The sequence below is a fragment of the Choristoneura fumiferana genome, chromosome 9 (genome assembly GCF_025370935.1).
Source record: "Choristoneura fumiferana chromosome 9, NRCan_CFum_1, whole genome shotgun sequence".
Classification (NCBI taxonomy): domain Eukaryota; kingdom Metazoa; phylum Arthropoda; class Insecta; order Lepidoptera; family Tortricidae; genus Choristoneura; species Choristoneura fumiferana.
The window spans coordinates 11,651,231-11,673,413 of NC_133480.1; the positions used below are offsets into that span (position 1 = coordinate 11,651,231).

The window sequence follows — 22,183 nt, forward strand, 5'->3', positions numbered from 1 at the left end:
GCTAAGTTTTTCGGTAAGGGGTAGTCAAATGAATGGGCTAGCAGTTCAAACTGGAAAGTCTTTGAATGAGTTAGCCGTGTTTAAGGGATGCCCATTGAAAGTCTTTTCTCGCGGAAAGGGTTGTCCGGTCCCTGATCATGACTTCACTAATGTTAGGTAGCCACCAAACTGCCTGCTCGATAACGGGGTCTAATAATAACGTACACTTAAAAGTTCAATGACCCTAATATTAATCGTCGTCCGTGAGTGCGGCGGCGCGGGCAGTTACGAGCGTCAGTGGAACGCGTAGAGCAGCAGAAGGAAGGTGCAGACGGCGACCACTCCGCCCACGATCAGCGAGTCGCGCCGCTTGCGCGCGTTTATACGGTAGATCAGGCTGTTCAGCATAGGGAACCTGGAGACACCAATAGCAAACGATGAAGAAACAGTCAAGGGCGCATTCAGATTTGTAGCCAGGGGGTCACATGGTCGAATTCTAGTTATTTTTTCGCATCGAAACTTATTTTGTTGTAAAATCATATTAATCAAATATTCAATTCTCCTCGTCTCCTCTTTTGTAGCAGAAAGACGTTAATTTTATTAATATCAATTACTTTTGAAAAATTTATATTGTTATAGAATAGACACAGCCCAGGGCTTAGTCATAGGGGGGTAACAACTAAAATAATCCTTCCAGGACTCGATTTGTCAAACAATCTGTACACTATTATAAATGCGAATATAACTGTCTGTCTGTCTGTCAACTCTATTCATGGATAAACCGCTGAACCGATTAAGATGAAATTTAGCATAAAGATTGTTTGAGAACCTGGGAAAGATACTAGGAGAAGAGAATATTACTGCAATTTTATACCGTCAGAGGGCAGCACTAGCACGGTTTACTTATGTTTCGGCGAATAACGTTTGGCAACCTGTTTCATTTCGCAACTTTTCATTTCCCAACTGTTTAATATTTCTGAAACTGTAAATATTTTCAGGATTTTTATAAAACTAACCTAACCTAATCTAAAGGGCTAACACGATGGCCTTGAAATAAATCCTGAAATATTTACAGTTTTAGAGCTTGCGAAATGAAAAGTTGCGAAATGGAACAGGTTGCCAAACGTTACGTTGCGAAAAGGCAGTACTCGTACTAGCACATACCATATGTTTATAATAATATCATATTATTTTAATTAATTTTTTGAAAATATAGCTCTATCGCTACTATCGATGTAAATATCATTTAGTTTGTTACTCATAAATTTAATATGTCATGATTTCTATAGGTATTAATACTCTTTGGGCATTATCTGTCATGGCGACAAAATATAAAGAGAACTGAAGTTGTCATGGCGGTTTCTTTGCGGTTTGTGCTAGTGTCGCCCCCTGCACAGAGCTTTGCGTAATATGCCCTATTCATCGCAGACGACTTCAGGACACTAGCTAGCTTAATATAAAATCACAACGACTGCCTCTATGTTCGTCATATTGGGAAGATCCTTGTCAACAGACAGAGACCATCTCTTTCTGTCATACAGTATAAGACAAGATCGTGAAAGTCGGCGCGTTAGGCTACGTACGAACTATGCGGCCAACTGCGCTCTTTTAGCGCGCCGTCTCTTTCTCAAGCGATACTTTGAAGAGGGACATCGCGCTAGAACCGCGCGGTAGTAGTTAGTACAACTTAATTCAGTTAGCGCATAAAGGACAGGACACAACCGTTACGTTCGAGAGTATGCGTTCAACTGGTCAACGTGAACTTGATTTTAAAATTAGAATGATTTGGTTGGTTATTAGGCGTGGCTAGGACGGCGGACATTGATGATTCAGTGCATTCTTAACGCGAACGGACCGTAGTGCGTACGTGGCTTTAGATAATACGGCCTCAGATTTGTGCTCACCTGTTCGTCATGTCGTTAAATCGTGTTTGCATGCGTTTGAAGGTCTGCCGCTGCGATGTGAGGTGGTCGCGCGCCTCCATCGCGATGTTTATCTGCTCGTCCACTAGGATGTGGGAACTGCAATAGGAACCGACACGTGAGGTCAATGGGGTAGTTGACCCAAAAAAATAAAATTTCAAGATGCGACTCCAAAAACAACTTTTTGATAAATCGATAGTTTGCGTCCCGGGGGGAAGGATGGGATAGTTACTATCCTGGGAAATTGCATAGTTCCCGCGAGATTGCGATAAACAAGTTCTACGTGGCCAGAACCACGAGCAACAGCTATCTAGTATCAAATAAAAATTTAAGCCTTAATAACAACAAGGTAAAAACTTCAAAGAATTACAAAAAATATTTACTAAGATAAGGACGTCCACCAATGAGATGGACGGATGACCTGGTTGAAGCTGCGGGTTCACGGTGGATGCAGGCCTCCAACCAAAGCACCAAAGTCTAAGAGTGGATGTCCTACGGCTACGGCTGATATGATGATGATGTGATGAAGATAAGTTTTCTCGTTGGTCCACGAAACAAACAGCAGTGTACCTGTGCAGATGGCTGGTCTCCTTAGCGTACTGGTCGCGGCGGCTGAGGCCGGCGGCGGCGCCGGGCGGCGGGCTGCCCCCCCGCAGCAGCTCCTCGCGCTCCCGCCGCGCGCTCACCCGCGCCGACGTCTTCGTGAACTCTTGTTGGTAGTCCTATAGTCATGCTATGATTAGTCATTTAATTAGCCAGTAAAGTTCCCCATCCGCACTGGGCCCGTGTGGGAACTATGGTCCAAGCCCTTTCATACAGAGAAGCCTGTGCCTTGCAGAGGGACGCATATAGGCTGAGATGAGATGTGTACAGTCAACATCAAAAGTAGCTGGTTACTTTTGTACTTTGTCTTTTGTAGATTGACAGATGTGTTAATGTGATAGAGTAAAAAAGTAACCAGCTACTTTTGAAGCGGACCGTACTACCCAGTAAAAGTGATTCCCGTCAATCCCGTTGTATTTATTACTACAAGCATCTTAATTGTTTCTCCTGGATCTCCCATAAAACCTTTCAAACACAATACAAAACAATGACTCTTACAGAAAACACAAGTATATAAAGATTTTCCAAGGCAAGCAATAGACGGCCTTATCGCTTCAGAAAAATCTCTTTCAGGCAACCTTTAAAATACAGTGACACCTAAAGTTGTCAAGAGCTGTTGTGCCTACAATGTCATCAACCCATATAGTTGTCGAACTACAACAAACTACAACCAGTCAAGTTTTAGTATGTTAACTATGTATAAAAGTACAAATGTGAGGTGACTGACAGTAACAAGGTAGTTAACCATAAAATTTATTAGCCCTTGCTATACTAACATTACATACAGTTGACTAAAAACTCCTCACCACATAAAATGTACATACCATAAGAATTTCTCTGTGCCTTTTTATTGTGTGCATGGTTGCTGTACCGTTCGGAGCTATCTCTCCCATTTTGTCATTTATTGATGATAACTGGAAATGCAACAATATATATTATTATAAGCTGTTTTATACTACCAAAAGCTAACAATTGAAAAACTATGAACCTGTACGTATCATCAATCATCAATAATGAGTATGAGTCAGTTAAATAAGTAGACTTTTTGGTTCAGTTTCGTCTGAGCATGCTATGACAACTCCGAACCTTGTTTATCATGCTGTCCATTTCATGTGAATTAGGTTTTTCATTCACCAAAATAGGTACCTTATTTAATAACTGCTGTAGCTCCATAGACATGGTGTCAAACATGTCATCACTGTTGATCAGTGGCATTGCCTCAGAGCTGAGACCAGATGTGCTAGGGCTAATGCCTAGCTTGCTAAATGCTACTAGCTTTACATCTATGTCGTTTTCCAATGTCCTGGCTTGCTTTCTTAGCTCTGAAAATGCGATAAAGCAATATTTGAGCACTTTGACAGTAATCTTAGTCAAAATAACCTATTATGAGCGAGTTGCCTACATAGCAAGATACCCAACAGGGCAGGATGTCTTAAGGTGCGGCCACATATAGTCGCTCGTCGCTCGATTGCAGCAATAAATTTGCATCACAAGACCCCATTTTGAAGGTGATTTTGAATTTCCCACAACTCAAAAAGTAGCGTCAAGTAGTCGCCGCATCGAGCAGCAGCAATGAGATGGCTTCTTGCAGGAATGATGTTGGCCTTGGAAGCTGATTACTTAATCTCATTTAGTAGCAGTGGTACAAATAAAAGAAATTAGAGCAAATGAAAAAAAAAATAACAGTGGTCTTGCCAAAATTGGAGATTTACGTTTTTCTTTTCTTTTCTTAACCAGATTCAACACTGGAAACGAGCGTTGAGCGGTTTCATGTGGCCACGGCCTTATAAGTAAGATGCCTACCAAGCAGGATGTCTCAAAAGCAAGAAACAAACATTGAAGGTGATCATAGTCATATATTGAGTCAATGTTTAGTGTAAGATTTGTTAAAATTAAAAAGAAAAGGAGAGAAAATGTTTATAGTAAAGATTGCAGCTTATCATACGGGCGTAATGAACTTAAGAAAAACCCTTCTTGTATGTAGTGATATACAGAACTGGGTATGGAACTTAAATCACTTTTAGAATAAAGATCATCAACTTGTTTGGAGGGATACGCTAGTACATGAAAGAGAACCTTGCTTAAGATTTTTGATCTATAACAGCATCATACATCTTCATGGTTTTATTAAATGTTGAACGAAGTGTATCGTGCTACGTCATGTCAACTTTTTGTGTTTACAACAATAAATAGCGGTACCTTCCCAAGAAGAGCTGCTGAGAGTAGCCATTTCTAAATCACTGTTTTATTTCTAATTATATCTTAAGTATTTGTCTTTCTGAAACACTTTTTGCTCCAATTTTGCGAAAATAAGTTCATTGGTTTACGAAAATTGCAGTAATTCAATTGACTTGCCGTGATGATAGAAATGACAGACAAGACAATAATGAATGACCACTGAATGACGTTTTGCACAAATGTTGCAATATGAAAAAATAATTCTGTTTTAGAACTTTAGATGGAATAGAACATTGGTAAATCTCTTTGAGTATTTATCTAGAATATTCTATATATATATTATTTATGCTCAAAGGTAAATCTACGTCTTGGCAGAATTACTCAAATCAAGTTTGGTAAAAGTTAGAACTTAAAGAAACTTCTTTTATTAGTTCTGACATATCGACTTGTAAACTTGCATGCATGCAAGCATGCTGCTTGTTCACAAGCATATAATCATATACTTAATATAAACATTATGTACTTAAAAAAAAATAGTAACTATATTTACAATGTTTCAATGTTCTCGGTAAATATGAAACGACGAAACGACAAAAGAACTCATATAACTTAACAGAATAAATAAATACCTACTTAAGTAAATTTTAAATATTATTTCAAACTGATAAGTTCTTGCAATAAGTATTAACTTATTTCAGATGACACAGTACATTTCAGATATTATGTACGTACATAGACAGTTTTGTGATATCTCGATATCTCTTTTACTCCATTATGGTAACAATAAAGAGTAAAAGAGATGATAGTATAATTTAAACCTGGCAGCGAAAAAGTTCCCACTTAGCATTCGAAATGGTAATATAATTATATAGATAATAAATTTAATTTAATTTACCGTTTAATAAACAAAGAATAATTAATGTTTTATAACGAGATGTTACAAATTCCACGTAGAAGCATGTGTCATTATTTCCTCATGACCCTCTGGCATTTGCCGTATTGAACTGTTTCGGCTAGATATTGTCTATCTCTTTCTTTTGTATGCTTTTTAACGATATTTTGTTGATTATGATATCATATCATCAAAATTTTAAGTTTGGCAGACTTGTTTATTATTGAAATCATCATTACTAGATAAAATTTACCTTAAAACCATCAATTCTGCATATGATTGGGTATGAACATTAATACGGATTTCTCTTTCACTCGCTGTCTCCCCCACCCACCAGTTTGGTCTTTGTTTTCGTTTCGCCGTCGTCGATTCCCCTTGGTCGGTTTCACAAGCAGCAGGTAGTGAAATACAATAGTGAGAAGTGTGTTCATTTTTAAACATTTTTACGAAAATAGATTTTTCTTGGCGTTATGGAGTGAAATATGTGATTTAAAATTTTAGTACTAAGTGTAACATTCATTTTCCAGAACAAATTTACGTGGCAAGGACGAAATCTGTGCCATAGTTAGCCCAAAATGGCTGCTGGTAACAAAATGCAACCTCTTAAATTCGATCAAATATGTCGTGCATGCTTACAAATAAAGAAAGACATGAGGCCATTATTCGAGCAACTCACTGCAACAATGTTGATGGGAATTTCAAAGGTGCAGGTGAGATATCAAATTTGATATATTTTGGGAATATGTTGCTCTCTCTCGCACTCGTAAGGAAAGTGTATAATATTGGGTGACCGACAGAAGTCCACGCATCGCGTCATCTTTGTTTAGAATTCAGCAACCAATTTGTACTACTGTGGCATCGTGCTTATTCTCAAAATTTGATTGAGAAATATCTTTCTGTCACTTTCTGGCGCGAGCGTGGCGCTTAGTGCGAGAGAGAAGCGAAAATGTTAAATGGGGTAACTTAGCATTTCGAGTGGATATGGAAGACCGAGACGGATGTTTAATTGAGTTATCTCGTGTTGTCATCCTTATCATTATCACTAGCTGTTGATAAGTTGATAGTCGGATGGCGGGAATTTACTACTTCAAAACTTTACACGGCTGCCCAAAAAATAATGTTTTGTTTTTTGCTTATACTAATTGTTCATCGCGTTCCGATGATATTTTTTGCGAAAATAATAGGTAGGTATCTACAGACCGTAAATATTTTAGAAGTATTGTTCAAATAAAATAAAAAATAGATAAATGGATGACTCATTTTTGACTCAAAGATCGTTATCAAAAGAATAGGTAAGTAGGTAATAATAATAAAATTAATTACACGTTATCTTGAAATTACTCTCATTTGATTCTTAAATGTACATTCGGACAAACTGAATCACGTACCTACCTATCAGGGTGGAATATTTGTGCTATGTATACTAATGTCATGTTGAAATCACATACTTTCGTCAAGGAACTCATAGTGAAATTGACGATTAAAAGGTTCCACCCTAGTAGACCTATGATAGGTAGGTATCTCTGTCAAATAAATAAATAAATAATAAAATAAATAAATATCACGAGACAATTCACACCAATGAGGGCTATCGCGAATGAATTCGCCGCTAGAGGCGCTAGTGTAGCGTGAGGTCTCCGAAATGTCAAATCTCATAGTTTTTGAGTGAGCTACGCGGGTTTATTTATAATAAGATTTTTTTGTGAATATTTTGCATAACCTGAAACTTATTATGGCAATTATGCATTACGGGGCAATGAATGTCTGTGTTTTGAGACAGTTTTGTCTTTCGGAAACTTTTGTCCTCCCTTTTTTCCGAACAAAGCGGGACTAAGCAACACTGTGGTTGCTGGATATTTTTATGGTACGGTTTTAAAGTGTTTTAAATATAATTTTAATCTAAACTTTGTTTTAACGCCCGTAATAACACTGAAAGCCACACTTAAAAACCTCACGCAACAGTGCGCCATCTAGTGAGACAAAAAACGATAGCCCTCATTGACCTAGTCCCAAAGTAAGCTTAGCAAAGCTTGTGTTATGGGTACTAAGCAACGGATAAATATAATTATATAGATATAGATACATACTTAAATACATATTAAACACCCAAGACCCGAGAACAAACATTCGTATTTTTCATACAAATATCTGCCCCGACACGGGAATCGAACCCGGGACCTCAAGCTTCGTAGTCAGGAATCCCCGTCCAGATGCTCTCGCGCGCTTCCATAGCGAGAGCATCTAGATGGGGTGTACCTTTGTAGCTCTAGTAGCCTTTGTAGCGAGAATTCTGTTTAAAATTTTATCAAGGTCCAGATTTTTTTGTGCTGAAGTATTTTTTTTATTTATATTATATGTAAATAAGTAACGCACGAACCGGAAGACGAAGCGTAGGCAGGCCTCCCACCAGGTGGACTGACGATCGTGAGGAAACCGGTGGATGCAAGTGGCGAGTTGTCGTTCATTGTGGCGTTCTAAGGGGGGGGGGCTTTGTTTAGCCGTGGACGTCTTCCGGCTGATGATGATGTAACGTATACACTATAAAAAATAAGTAGCTAAGTAGGTAAATACCTACCTATATTCAAAGATACATGGCGGTCCAAGGCTAGGCCTTCCGCGGTCCGCCTATTGCCTACCCTTGGTCGAAGTAATCCAAATTGGGCGTCTTCGCCGCTATATGCAGCTAGATCGCTGTGCGCTGGCGACGAAAGTGTTAAGTGGACTTTTAAGTCGCTCACAAACCCATTTGTTGTTGGAATGTGCTCGGAACTCAGACTTAAGGAGAAGGGAACTTGGGGGTTTGGGCCCCATGCACAATGGCCAGGTCAATTGTTGGTTGAGCCAACATGTGTCAAAGCAATTTGCATTTACCAATTTTTGAATATGTCCATGGCGTTGGGAAAATGAGCGAGCACCCATGAGGCTGACATGATCACCTGGAGTGTTCAGTTTCAACAAAAAAAGAGAAAAAAAACGCTCACAAATCGTCAGTAGTTATGATAAGGCTAAGGCTAACAATGTCGTACCGTGGCGACGTGGTCCTACTTCGTACTCGTATCATAGCGTGGCCATGCCCAGACAAGCATTCGGTGTCCGCCGGCAGGTGGCGGTGGGCGACGGGCTGCCGGCGCAGCTGTGTCTGCAGTGCGTGCACCAGATCTCGCGCTGCCACGCCTTCAAGGACCTCGTGGAGCGCAACGACGTCACGCTAAGGGAACACGCCAAGCTCGCTGCCGAGGAGGCCAGGAAGAATGAGGTGGGCAGCCGTGCTTTATTCAATATTTACTTACTTACTTACAGTCAAACGAAACCGTTGATAACGAATTAAGAACATCGGAGGAAGCAATATTGGTCGTTATCAGTGTTATTTTAATAGGAAGGTACCTAACAAGATCGTGTTGGGACTTTTTTCTTGGCCCTAACTTCTATAGGAGACTGTTATGATTCAGTGTGTTCTCTTTATGTAGGTACCTACCTATATCCTACTCTTACAAATATGTATAAAAGTTTGGATTACGATGAAATTTGGCACCCAGATAGTTATAACCTGGATTAACATAGGATACCTTTTATCATATAAAATAAATAAATGATAAATGAACTTTTCGCAGATTAAATCACGGGCAAAAGCGAATTGATTAACATGTAGATCGTACCCTTCTTTTTTACCCCACTGCAAGAAGTGGTGTTGTTTTTCTTTTAAGTTCTATTTTAATCCTCTCCTAGTTTCCGGCCCGGCCACGACAAAATAGTAAAGTTAACGTCGGTTGTCATTCGCTATGTCTCCAGGAGAAAGCACTGGGCCTGGTGCCAGAGGCTGCGCAGTACATCCAGTACATCGAGCTGCCGATGGCGGCGCCCGCGCAGCTGCTCGACGGCTTCTTCGAGCCGCTGCCGCCCGCGCCCGTCAAGGCTGAGGAGTTCGTCGAACCCTCCAAGGTATGTCACACTGACAGTTTTGAACATGAAACTACCGTAAGACGCACTCATATTTAGTGACGGGTAGCTGCCCCCCCCCCCCTGCCCATACCCATTGGCAAAGGCCTCTTCTCTAGATTTCCAAATCTCTCTATCCAGAACTATATTTGGCCACTTGTTTGTGAAATAAATCCGGACTGACGTCTTAAATCGAGTTTAGCTCGACATGTGCACATTTTGCAGCAGCCGCCGTGGCGTGCGCTCCCAGAAGGGCTACGGATTATCCCGAAACATTTAGAGCTAAACTCGATTTGAGACATGATGTACCTGGGTTTATTTCACTAAATACACAGTATCAGGGATCTACAAGTACGAATTATTTGTCGCCAAGCGCCATATTGTGTGATGTGTTTGTCTGTATGACAAAGCCACACACTTCTAATAAAGCATTTATATTTATCCAGTACTACTCACCTAGAAAGAGAGAGAGATGGCGCTGTTTTTCAATAGATGGATCACTCATTATCCAACTTCAGAAAACTTACATTCAAGCATGGTCGTCTTCCGGCTGATGATGATGACTTAGATTCTTTGTTCGTTTTTCTCACGTCACAAGCGAAACATTTCGTGCGACTATCCTTGTCTCCCACAGGTTGATTCTTGCGCGGCGAACAAGGACGACGCGGCTCTGAACTCCGACGAAGAGAACTACCTCCAGCTGGTCGTGTTCCAGACGACGTCTTCGGTGGCCCCGGGCCGCCACGTCTGCAATCTCTGCCACAAGGAGTTCAAGCACGCGCGCTGGCTGAAACTACACATGCGGTCACATACTAACTGGATCAAGGCCAATTGCAAGAAGCCTCCTATGTGCCCGATCTGTGAGAGGACTTTCAAGGTATGCGATGATGAACTGATGAAAAGATTACTTAGGGCCTACGCTAGCTGTATTGTTACCTGAGTCTTACATCTGGTAGCAGGGTGAACGGTTGTCTTTCTCTGAAGTTGAGCTCTGGTTGAGTTTGAAACGCGTCAGTGTAGTGTGGTAGTGGTGATAGATGGGTTTGTGTGATTTGTGTGTGTTCCTATAGAGTGGATGTGGAGAAGCTGCATGAACACACATTTTTTGCATAAGAGCTATCATAAGGTCGCGGGCGAGCAAAGTAATTGTTTCAGTTCACTTATTATAATTATGCGCAAATTGCTAATCTCAAACTGCCCTAAAAAGTAATCCATCCACCGCCTACACTTATCTTATTATTCCAGGGTCCCGGCATGTTGAAAATGCACATGCGTACCCACGAGCAGCGCCCGCCGAAGCAGCCGACCTGCTCCGTGTGCCAACGCACTTTCCCCAGCAAGACCCTGCTGTACCGCCACCGACAGACGCACTTCGAACAGAAGACCCACCAGTGCTCGGTGTGCGAGAAGAGGTTCTACAGCGGATACGCTCTAAGGTCGCACATGGCGCGCCACAGGGGGGGAACGGCCGTACGTGTGTTCCATGTGCTCGAAAAGCTTCTATAATCCGACGGATTTGAAGGTGAGTCAGAGTAGCAAATGCTACGGGCCCCACGCGTCTAGGGGCCCCGCGCACTAACGCTTTCCGATTGTAAAATTTATCAATTTAGATAGAAGCGTGAAAATTAGTTACTGTAAGTAGTACACTACATAGGTACCTGCATTAATATCTGCCACAGCGGAGCGTAGATATTCCCCTATCTCTCTAAATTGATTCGTATAAGATATTGCGCGCTTTGTCATCTCAGATATTAGTAGGTACTGGTGATTGTACATTACATACCTATGTATATACCTATTTCAAAAGTCTTCAATACCGTGACTAACCCAATTAGGTGCGTTCGTAATTATTAAAAACAATTCCACAATGAATAAGTAGTTATTTTATTTTTTGCGAAGGCCATTGACGATTTGGTCAGATTGTCACACCGATCACTATTGGCCTGTTGATATAACTAGATACTTTAACCGCAAATTGAAATAAAAATATACCAAATCAAATTATAGAGGTAGTAGAGAGTGTTCCGCACTTCAGCTTGTCAAACTTCTCATTTTCCGTGTCGTTCACTCGGAACGCCTCTTCGAACGCTTTCTTAGCCCTTTTCGGTATGTGGGTGGGAAATTCTACCTTGAACCGAATGATAAGATTGCCTTTAGCTTTAGTAGGGCACGCCGGGACCGGCAATCCCTCGTTTTCTATGATCTTCTCATACGTCGGCGTTATGACGTCAGATATTTTGGTCCTCAATATTCTCTGATCCAATGTTGTTAGAGTGATAGACAGGCCGCATAGCGCCTCCTCCAAGCTCACTGTCCGCACCGTGACCAAGTCGCTCAAGCCGCATCTAGTGTACACCTCGTGTGGCCGGTCTTCCGTAATAAATATCACGTCAGCTGGTATTCTCGTTGGACCTTGATCGCCCTCTTCCTTGAACCTCACCTCTGTGTTCGGGTAAATGCCCGGTTTAAACGGAATCGACAGCACCTTTTCGCGCAGTTTCAATTCGGAGCACGTCTCGTCAGTGAAGACGAGACGTTGTATTTTCATTTTCTTCAAACCGCCTTTGTACACCTCTTCTAAAGAGAGAGCTAGAGGTCTTATTATGGTGGCGTCTTTTTCCTTGTACCCTTTGCCCATGGGCGAATCGAACATAGGAGGAGGGTTCTCGTAGTAGTCCAGTAAGTCGGCATAAGGGTTGTTCGTTCCGAAGAACTCGTGGAAGGTTCGGAGGGCGTCGCCGTGGTAGGAGTAAGGCTGAATGTACTCGTTGGGTCCGGGGATGCCTCTCTTGAGGCCTTCTTCCCCGTACTGGTCGAACACGGCTCTCCGCTTGTGGTCAACCAGGACCTCATAAGCCTCCCCTATGAGTGCGAAGATCCTCTTCATGTTTTCGTCATTCTCGTGCCGCTCGGGGTTGTACTTGAGCGCGAGGCGGCGGTAGGCGCGACGGATCTCGTGCTGGCTGCATGACCGCTTTACGCCCAGAATGCCGTAGTAGTCGAAACCCATGATTGCTTATTTATTGCAAAATAAAAAACTCGTAGAAATTCTGTTAGGTCGACATTTGTGACGGCGTCAAATTCTGAATTATGGTATGACAGTGTCAAAAAGATAATGGCCAGCGTGAAATTAAATTAACTTTAGAAATTAGGTCCAATACTAAGAAAATAGTTAATAAAAAAATAGTGCAGTTTGGCAGATACCTACATACTACAGAAAAATACTTATCATATTTTGGCGGCATAATATGTAGGTACATAAATGAAACTTTGTTTATAAATTTATCTTGGCACTAGAAATGAGGATCTGCCGAGTCCTACCAAAATTTAGGGTTCCCTAAATTGACCATACCCAGGGAGTATGGGTAGGGGGAAATTTCAAAATAATGCAAATTTTACAAACTAGGCGAGTGAGGTGTCATTTTCTATGTATTTTTTGCGCTGAATCGAATGAGACCATACCCATACTTATAGGATCAATATTTTGCGAAATATGAAGGGTTTTTGTCGAAAACATAGAAAACAAAATATATTTTTTTAACTGGACTAATTATTTATTCGTTTTAAGGAACAATATAGGCTTCTCAGGATCACTGAGAGCAATCAGTATTACCAAAACATCCACATCTTGAGAAACTATTGTTGATAGATAAGTAATGTTTAGATAGTTCTATGGCTAGTCGTATGATGATGATGATGATGAAGCAACGTCCTCACCAGGTCCACTTCCGTCTGCACACCGGCGAGAAGCCCCTGAAGTGTTCCGAGTGCAACAAGACGTTCCGGCGACACTCGACGCTGTGCCAGCACATGAAGAAGCACCGCGGCATCCGCAACCACGTCTGCAGCGTCTGCAGCAAAGCCTTCTATGAGGTCTCCAAGCTTAACGCGCACATGCGCGTGCACACTGGTTAGTGCCGTTACTTGATTACTGAAGGTAGCCGAATTAAATTTGATTCTCTTTTGTTTTACCAAATTAAATGATAAGAAGAGTGAAAAAGAAGAGGAGGCCTTTGCCCAGCAGTGGGACACCGAATCTATAGGTTCTTAAAAAAAAACTCCCGAAGCAGAGAGGCTACTACGACCGAAAATCGAAGTTCGTATCGTACCATCCCTCTCACTCTCGTATTGAATAATATTAGCGTCTGCGGGACGGTACGATACGAACTTAAATTTTCGAATTTCCCGGTAGCCTCTCTTCTTCGGGAGTTTTTTTTAAATAGCCTATAGATTCAGTGTTCGACTGCTGGGCAAAGGCTTCCTCGGCATCCTTTCACTCTTCTTATCATTTAGTTAAATATCCCAGATGAATACAGGATTGTACTATAGCATGGGTAATTTTTAACAAGAACCAAGTAAGCAAAAAGGGCTTTAATAAGGGTATGTATTTTTATTATGGATGGCAAACGAGCACTTGCTCTTGCTGTTGGTCGGTGAGTTTATTGTAATTTATTTATTTTTTCACCATTTTTGAGAAAAGCTTCATATTATTATTATAGTAGTCTCGGCTGGAATAGCAATTGCTGGTTTCGTAGGTATTAATTAAACGGACTCGCAAGCGCGTCCATTAATTACTCATATTCAGCCATTTCTTACTTCCATGCCACGCACGACAATAATCTAGTATAACGGAAGTCGATATAGGTGTGCGTTGTTCCAGGCGAGCGTCCGTTCGAGTGCCAGTTCTGCTCGCGCCGCTTCGCGCAGCAGTCGGCGCTGATCTACCACCGGCGCACGCACACCGGGGAGAAGCCCTACACCTGCAAGCTGTGCGCCGCGCGCTTCACCACATCCTCCGCCAGGAACAACCACATGGTCACGCACACCGGCAACAAGCGGTCAGTCACCCCCCAGCCCCACACCAAATGTTGAGTATGCTTCATCAAATGCGGGCCTGCTCACACAGAAGCAGTGTTGATGAATGCTCCGCTCACGCGGAGCTCCTACTTCTCCGTGCTTTTACCCTTTCGGATCGATGCGAACTTAACATAATCTAAACCTACCTATGTCTCGTGTGTCGATTGAAATGGTTAAAAAACGCGATTGTGAAAATAAGCATCCGTAAAAAAGACCATTGTGCGATAAAAAGCATTTGGGAAAAAATACAAATTTTGCTAGTTACTAGGAAATAACGGTTTTGGTAAATTGATGTAACCAACCCGGTTTTACTCATTTCATCTATCCATCACCCATGTATCCATGTATCATCTAAATAAAACGTGCATGGTGCACCTGGTATGCTTCGATGTGTCACTATAAGGTCACAGCTCATTAGAGCCATCCGGCACCCGACCAGAACCGCCCCGACTTTCGGCGTCCACTCGTTGTGGACATGTAGCCCACGGGTGGACGCCGCGTTGACGAATGGACCTCGCGTGGTCAACGAGTGGTCGCCGCGTGGTCCATGAATTTCCGAGTAGTCTATTATGAAATGAGTGTGGGCAGCGCCGCGCCGACCGCGCGCGGTTCACGCGAAGCAAGCGTACGAGCAGCGAGCTATCACCGAGTGGTCTACTCGCCGTCCGCGCGTGGACACCTTGTGACGCTATGGAGTTGATGTAATGAGCGTATGTCCATACAAATCCATGTAAATAAAGAATACTAACCGCTCACGGCGAGGCGGTGCTGATCGGGTGCCGGGTGGATCTAATGAGCTGTGACCTATATAATATGCAGTAGCTATATCTGTGGGCAGGTTGATGTGCCCGGTGTGCTTCAGTATACATGATGCAGTATAATCTGTGGTCAGGTTCGTGTGCCCGGTGTGCTTCAGTACAGTATACATGATGCAGTATAATCTGTGGTCAGGTTCGTGTGCCCGGTGTGCTTCAAGGGCTGCACGTCCCGCGCGGAGCTGCGCGTGCACGCGAGCAAGCACACGGGCGAGAAGCTGTTCGGGTGCGCGCAGTGCTCCGCGCGGTTCAGCTCCGCGTCGTACCTGGCCGTGCACCGCCGGCACCACTCCGGCGAGCGCAAGTACACCTGCGCCGTCTGCGGGAGAGGTACGCTTCCGACACAAATGTCTAGATCGCACGTACCGAGCAAACGGGCGAGGCACTTTAGCGCCGCACTTTACATAGCGCTGAGTGCTCGCCCGAACGAAGCGGCGAGACAGTAGCTCGGCTCCCGTTCTATCGTATATCGTTTGACGACCGGATGGCCAGGTGGTTAGAGAACCTGACTACGAAGCTTGAGGTCTCGGGTTCGATTCCCGGCCGGGGCAGATATTTGTATGAAAAATACGAAACTGAAACTTGATCCCAATTTCCAAACACATGTGAACAGTTACTCGCTTACATCGCTGTCTCGTCTCGGCCGAGAAACATTTTACTGCCTCGCCCGTTTTCTTGGTACGTGTGATCAAAGTAAAAGGCGGATCCGCTTTATAGCCAGGGGGGGGGGGATCACATGGTTAACCTAGCGCCATTGACGCTCATCGGCGTCTCGTTGGACCCTAATATAATGCCCCGGGCGTATGTCTACAGAACCGTTGGCAGTCGTCGACAGGTGTCAGAGTTTAGAAAAATATCTACTGTTATCTTAGACCCAGCCCAAGGCCCATCATGACCCCCGTTGGCCCACTCCGGATCCGCCCCTGCCCAGACCCCGGGAATCTGTCGAGCATGAGTTGCTTGGTTGGTTGCTGATTGGCCGTTTAAAAAGCGCGCTATGGAAACGTTCTTTTAAGGAATCAAGATATCCCGAATAGCTATACCTAATAGAACCAACTTACACACTAAATTCAGAACCCTTGATTCTTAATACACGCTTCCTGCCCTTATTGGACATGCCTTCCGCAAGAAAGTTTACAAACAGTCTGTAAGTTTAACGCTTTATATGGGTATATCGGTTTTAAACGGTCTCTGCAGCAAAATAACAGCCAACATTCTTTCAGGTTATATGGAATCCGGCTCCTACAAAAAGCATATCAAAACGCACGAATCTAAGGCCGACGGTGACTCTAACCAAGAGACCACAGAGAGCACAAACAAGGCCGAAGAAGAGCACACTCAAGCGGTAGAGGAACAGGAGAGTCAGCAAGAGAGCGCCGGCCAAGTACAGAGTGCGGAGAGCGGGCCGCCCGCCCAGCGGCGGTACAAGTGCGGTCTGTGCGTCAAGACTTACTTGTATATTCACAGCTTGAAGAAACACATGGCCACTCACATTCAGGTATGTTCTGTTGGGACCTTTAAAATTAGGTTTTATTTTCTTCACTACGGTGTAAAGTGGGACGTAAGGAGAAAATGGAAACAATATGTATCTGGCTGTTTCTTACCTTAGTTTTTTTAATGACAACCTCATCTGGACGCCTCGGTGAATGTATACTGCTGGACATAGACAAAGTTCCGGCTAACGAGGAAGGTTAGAATAAATCATATACATGGCGACTGACTGAAAGAGGTTTACAAACTCAGTGGCGAAATATTCCCCGAAGAGAAGAATAAGAAATAAGAGATTATAAAGAATAATATCAGTCTATCCAATCGTCCAATATCCACCTTAGTCTGGAACCGCGGACGAACTCCTCCATGACGGAGGCAAAATTCTTTGGGTGCGAATTCTCCTCAAATCCTCTTAAGCACGAGCGCTCTTACTCAAATAGTAGAGGGAAGGGAGCGGTGCCCCTCTCGCTTTAGTCCCTCTCCCCTTCCACTACCGCGTTCATTCCCATAATTGAGTAAAACTGCTTCTTCGTTTCGACATATTTTTACTCGGCGCCGGCACACGATATACCTAATAATAAATGATTTTTCAGCAACAACAGCAGCAGCAACAACAGCAACAACAACAGCAACAACAGGTCCAACAACAGCAGCAACAGCAACAGCAAGTGCAACAGCAACAGCAGCAACAGCAGCAGCAGCAGCAGCAGCAGCAGCAAGCGCAGCAGGTGTCGGTGGCGGCGCAGGTGCAGCAGCAGGTGGCGCAGCTGCAGCAGCAGGTGCTGCAGGTGGGCGGCGTGCAGCAGCTCGCCGTGCCGCTGCACGGCCCGCTCGTGCAGGTACACGCCTCCCTACTGACACCAACTTATAGTAACACTAAGGGGCCGTTTCACCATGCATTGATTAGTGTTAACTGACGGTTAAATGTGATGCCGTCTCAGTCTATTCAAACAAAACAAATAGAGACGGCATAACATTTAACCGTCAGTTAACACTAATCAATGGATGGGGAAACAGCCCCTAAGTGTAGGTAAAACGTTACGCCTCCATAGTAACACCAAGTGCAAGTAGCACACGTCCCTAGTAACACTAAATGTAGGTAACGCGCCTCCCTAGTAACACAAAGTGAAGGTAGCACGCCTTCCTATACCTTGACAAGTTAGTACCGAGTGCCGCTCGGTAGAACCCTGTGAAATCAGCATTTTCCGTACTTATAAAAAATAATCTTATAAAGGCAGCTCAGGCTCCCAGCGACAGGGTTCTACCGAGTGTCACGTACGAACTTGCAATAAGATAGTAACCAAATTCAGGCAACATGCTTTCCTAGTAGTAACAACAAGTGTGAGTAACACTCGTTTCTAGTAACACCTAGTGCAGGTAACACGCCTTCCTAATAACACCAAGTTCAGGTAACACACCTCCCTAGTAACATCAAATTTATGTAGCTGGCACGCACGCGCCGATTATGTAGTTAACATGCGTCTAACCAGACTTACACCACTCTGATAAGTACTTGTGTTGTGTCTTGTAAGTTCGCCTTTGTACTCTTTTGTTTTGTTGTTTTCTTTTTGTATTATTTTTATGTTTTATGTACAATAAAGTATTTACATACATACATACTTGTTATTTTATGTGACAGTTATTTGTGATACCGTCCGTTTTACTACTACTAAGTACTACATTGTCCGTCCGTCTGTCACAGGTATAACTCAAGAACTGTAATAGATAGACAGCTGAAATTTGTTAACCTGCTACAATAACAAATAGGTATTACTTAAAATAGTAACAATAAAGGAGTCCAAAGCAACCATTACAAAATAACCACATGCACTGTACATTTTACTTAGAATCAGGGCTTTACTAACACTAGATTTTATAGATTACCTTCCAGGCTGTCAAACGGTTTGCCCTAAATAATTTATCTTTTTACGCAGGCCGGCCACTCTCCTTACCCCGTCATATCGTCAGTCCAGTCGCTGCAACTACAGCAAACGCAACAGCAAGTTAATGCGGTAAGCATCCTAATAAACAATCTGGAAAAAAATTACGTTCTTGTGTTTGCTATCTGCTAAACCGTAGCTACAACCGCACACCACTTTGGTCAAATAAGATACATCCACAGCATCAACCCATACAAACACTTTATAGCTATTACCTTCCAGGAGTGTTAAACGGTTTGTGATGCCATCTCTATTTGTTTTTTCGCAGGCCGGCCACTCTCCTTAACCGTCGGTTAACGTAATCAATGTATGGTGAAACAGCAGCAAACGCAACAGCAAGTCTAATGCGGTAAGCATCCTAATAAACAATCTGGAAAAAAATTACGTTCTTGTGTTTGCTATCTGCTAACGAAAACCATTCCCTCTTCAGCAGCAACAACCGCAACAACTTCAAGTGCAGACCATACAGATACATCCGCAGCATCAACCCATACAAATTCATGTGAGTGCAACACTAAGGGCTTTTCACCATCCATTGATTAGTGTTAACTGGCGGTTAGGTGTGATGCCGTCTCTATTTGTTTTGTTTGAATAGACGGAGACGGCATCACATTTAACCGTCGGTTAACGCTAATCAATGGATGGTGAAACAAGCCCTTACTATTCTTCAACTCTACTGCCTTGTCAGCTTCAAATATAAATATTTGGTGGCATGGCTTTTAATTATAAATAAACCCGCGTAGTTCACCCAAAAACTATAAGATTTGACATTTCGGAGACCTCACGCTACACCAGCGCCTCTAGCGGCGAATTCATACGCGATAGCCCTCATTCAGGGGAGGGCATCAGGGGCTACAGCTCCGAGGCCTGCCTCAACAAGGAAGCTCTCCCCCATAATTAGAGGTTAAAAAAGCGGCCAAGTGCGAGTCGGACTCGCCCATGAAGGGTTCCGTAGCAGCAAGTAACATAATATAAAAGATTGAATGAAAGGTAAATTGCGGTTTACGATTTATGCCGTATTAAAAAAAACTACTTACTAGATCTCCTTCAAACCAATTTTCGGTAGAAGTTTACATCATATATTTTTTTTAGTTTTAACATTTTCTTATTTTAGAAGTTACAGGGGGGGGGGGACACACATTTTACCACTTTGGAAGTGTCTATCACGCAAACTATTCAGTTTAGAAATAAATGATATTAGAAACCTCAATATCATTTTTGAAGACCTATCCATAGATACCCCACACGTATGGGATTGATGAAAAAAAAAATTTGAGTTTCAGTTCTAAGTTCTAAAATTTGTGTGAAAATCTTAATGCCGTTCACAGAATACATCTACTTACCAAGTTTCAACAGTAAGTTCTTATAGTTTCGGAAAAAAGTGGCTGTGACATACGGACGGACAGACAGTTCCGTTTTTTGCCATTTGGCTACGGAACCCTAAAAAACTAATTTTGACGGGTCAGAAACATTCCAGTTGTTTCAGTTTACGCCTTAGCGGCCTCCGCTTCTTAGACCTCCAAATCTGGCCGTGTTCATGACTTAGAGACTTATGTAGAGCTTTTGACACATCACTCTGCTACCAAGATCAGAGGTAATAATGGTGCAAAATAAGGAAGCTAAACAAGTAGGTATAATAATTCCAGACGGTGGGCATGCAACAAGTGCAGCAACAGCAGGTGCACGTGGCCACGTCCAGCTGCCAGACCATGCTGCCCAATATACTGCAGGTAAGGCCCGCTGCAGCTATGGAGAGAGCTATGCTTGGAGTTTCTTTGCGCGATAGAATCCGGAATACGGAAATTCGTCGAAGAACTAGTCACTGACATAGCTGGAAAAATATGCAAATTGAAGTAGCAATGGGCAGGCCACATGGCTCGAAGAACAGATAACCGTTGGGGGAGAAAAGTCCTCGAGTGGCGACCACGAACCGGAAGACGAAACGTTGGCAGGCCTCCCACCAGGTGGACTGACGACATCGTGAGAGTTGCGGGAAACCGGTGGATGCAAGTGGCGAGTTGTCGTTCATTGTGGCGTTCTAAGGGGAAGGCCTTTGTCCAGCAGTGGACGTCTTCCGGCCGATGATGAAGGCCCGCTGACCATAGACGAGTGCTCAGGCTTTAGAGGGTTTATACCTGCTGAGCTGGCAACGTTGCATTTTTGTTAGTTTTTCTCGATTATTCCATAAAAAAATAATTAAAATTAAAATTGTGGTCTAATAGAACTCTTCTTCAGTTCTATCAGACCACATATTTAATTTCCATTCAATTTTTATGGAATAATCGAGAAAAACCTAGCTCGCATGTTGTACCACCGAGTTGTTACGAGTTTCGTTTCCAGCTGCAGCCGGGCACGGTGGCGGTGTCGGGGCTGGGCGCGCCCGAGCTGGGCGGCGTCGCGCACCGCATCATATTGCAGCCGCAGCAGCACCCCTCGCATCCCACCGTCTATACCATACACCACTAAGGCAGCTAGCCCTCACTGCCACACCATACAATACACTAAAACTTCACCCCATCCGCTTGGTAACAAGGGAGAATCCAGTGCCCTGGGCTGGACAACAGTAGATATTTTTCAAACTCATTGATTTTAATAAAATCTCTTAATATATTTCTAGGACAAAAGATGAGAATAAAATTGATTTTGTTATTTGATAATTATGATTTATAATTATAAGTATGAATGATTTATTTACGAAAAAATTACTTACGAACATGTGACCCCCTGGCTAAAGCTGGATCCACCCTTAGTAGGTAGCCGCCATCATAAACATCGGAGCTGTCTAGGTGCTCAACTATATTCGAACACGACCAAGTTGTCAGTTGCGTGTGTGTTCAACTTTGTTTCCTACTTCGGATTTAAAAAATAATGAACTGAAACAACTACTTTGCTCACCCGCGATCTTAAAACTCCTACGCGTAAAGTAACGCCTGATTCAATAAATTATATAAAAAATAATGTAAAATTCGAAAATATGACAGGAAATCAAAATTGTACACTTCTCTTATCTCTTACATTTGGGCTTAAAGGTTAGAGTTATTTTAGACTTTCAGCCTTCTAGGTGTCAAGGAGCGAGGCGAGCCTTGTTAAAAAGACCAGAAAGGTTACTCCTTCTACTACAACACACTAACAACACTAGCTCTTAATGTTTATGATAGCGACAGCACCAGGGACAAAAGTACGATCAAAGACTTTAATTCATGAGGCACCATGGAACCTTTTCAAAGGAAAAGTCATTTCGATTTTCCTTGTTAATTAATGAGATAGCACTATGACGTTTACTGTGAAATGGTTCCATTGGTGACTCATGACTTAAAAGTCCTTGAACTTACGCTTGGTTTTGCCGCAACGTCTGCGGAAAGGAAGAATACTATGTGTGTCTGCGATAACCGTTGGCCGAACCGAGCTATCAGAGCCGAAACATGCCAATTCACTGGAAGTCTACTGAAAGTTACTCTAAAATACAGCAAACAAGTGACAGCGAATGTCACCAGACTTTGAACGGGTTAGCAGGGAAGGATTTAATTCCGGAGTTCGGAGGATTGCAATTGTTGGAAAATAACGATTAGC

The 22,183-nt window shown here is 42.9% G+C and overlaps 2 protein-coding genes and 1 pseudogene across 2 annotated transcripts; 1 reads left to right on the forward strand and 2 right to left on the reverse strand.

The window, feature by feature from the left end:
• Positions 1-4,880, reverse strand: Gos28 (golgi SNAP receptor complex member Gos28). The gene is made up of 6 exons (XM_074092416.1): positions 4,704-4,880; positions 3,651-3,826; positions 3,329-3,418; positions 2,472-2,623; positions 1,884-2,000; positions 1-394 (listed from the first exon to the last, which is right to left on the reverse strand). The coding sequence occupies exons 1-6, from the start codon at positions 4,732-4,734 to the stop codon at positions 274-276; spliced, it is 687 nt and encodes a 228-aa protein (XP_073948517.1). The 5' UTR covers positions 4,735-4,880; the 3' UTR covers positions 1-273.
• Positions 4,881-5,864: 984 nt separating this feature from the next.
• On the forward strand, positions 5,865-21,164 carry LOC141431290 (uncharacterized). The gene is given in 16 exon segments (XM_074092407.1): positions 5,865-5,972; positions 6,102-6,284; positions 8,678-8,830; positions 9,364-9,513; positions 10,145-10,387; positions 10,756-10,968; positions 10,970-11,032; positions 13,231-13,420; positions 14,171-14,348; positions 15,319-15,512; positions 16,406-16,680; positions 17,267-17,512; positions 18,608-18,685; positions 19,044-19,115; positions 20,260-20,343; positions 20,954-21,164. Coding segments are annotated over 15 exon segments (2,400 nt in total). The 5' UTR covers positions 5,865-5,972; positions 6,102-6,149; the 3' UTR covers positions 21,080-21,164.
• Positions 11,379-12,607, reverse strand: LOC141430832 (dnaJ homolog subfamily B member 13 pseudogene; annotated as a pseudogene).
• Positions 21,165-22,183: the final 1,019 nt, after the last annotated feature.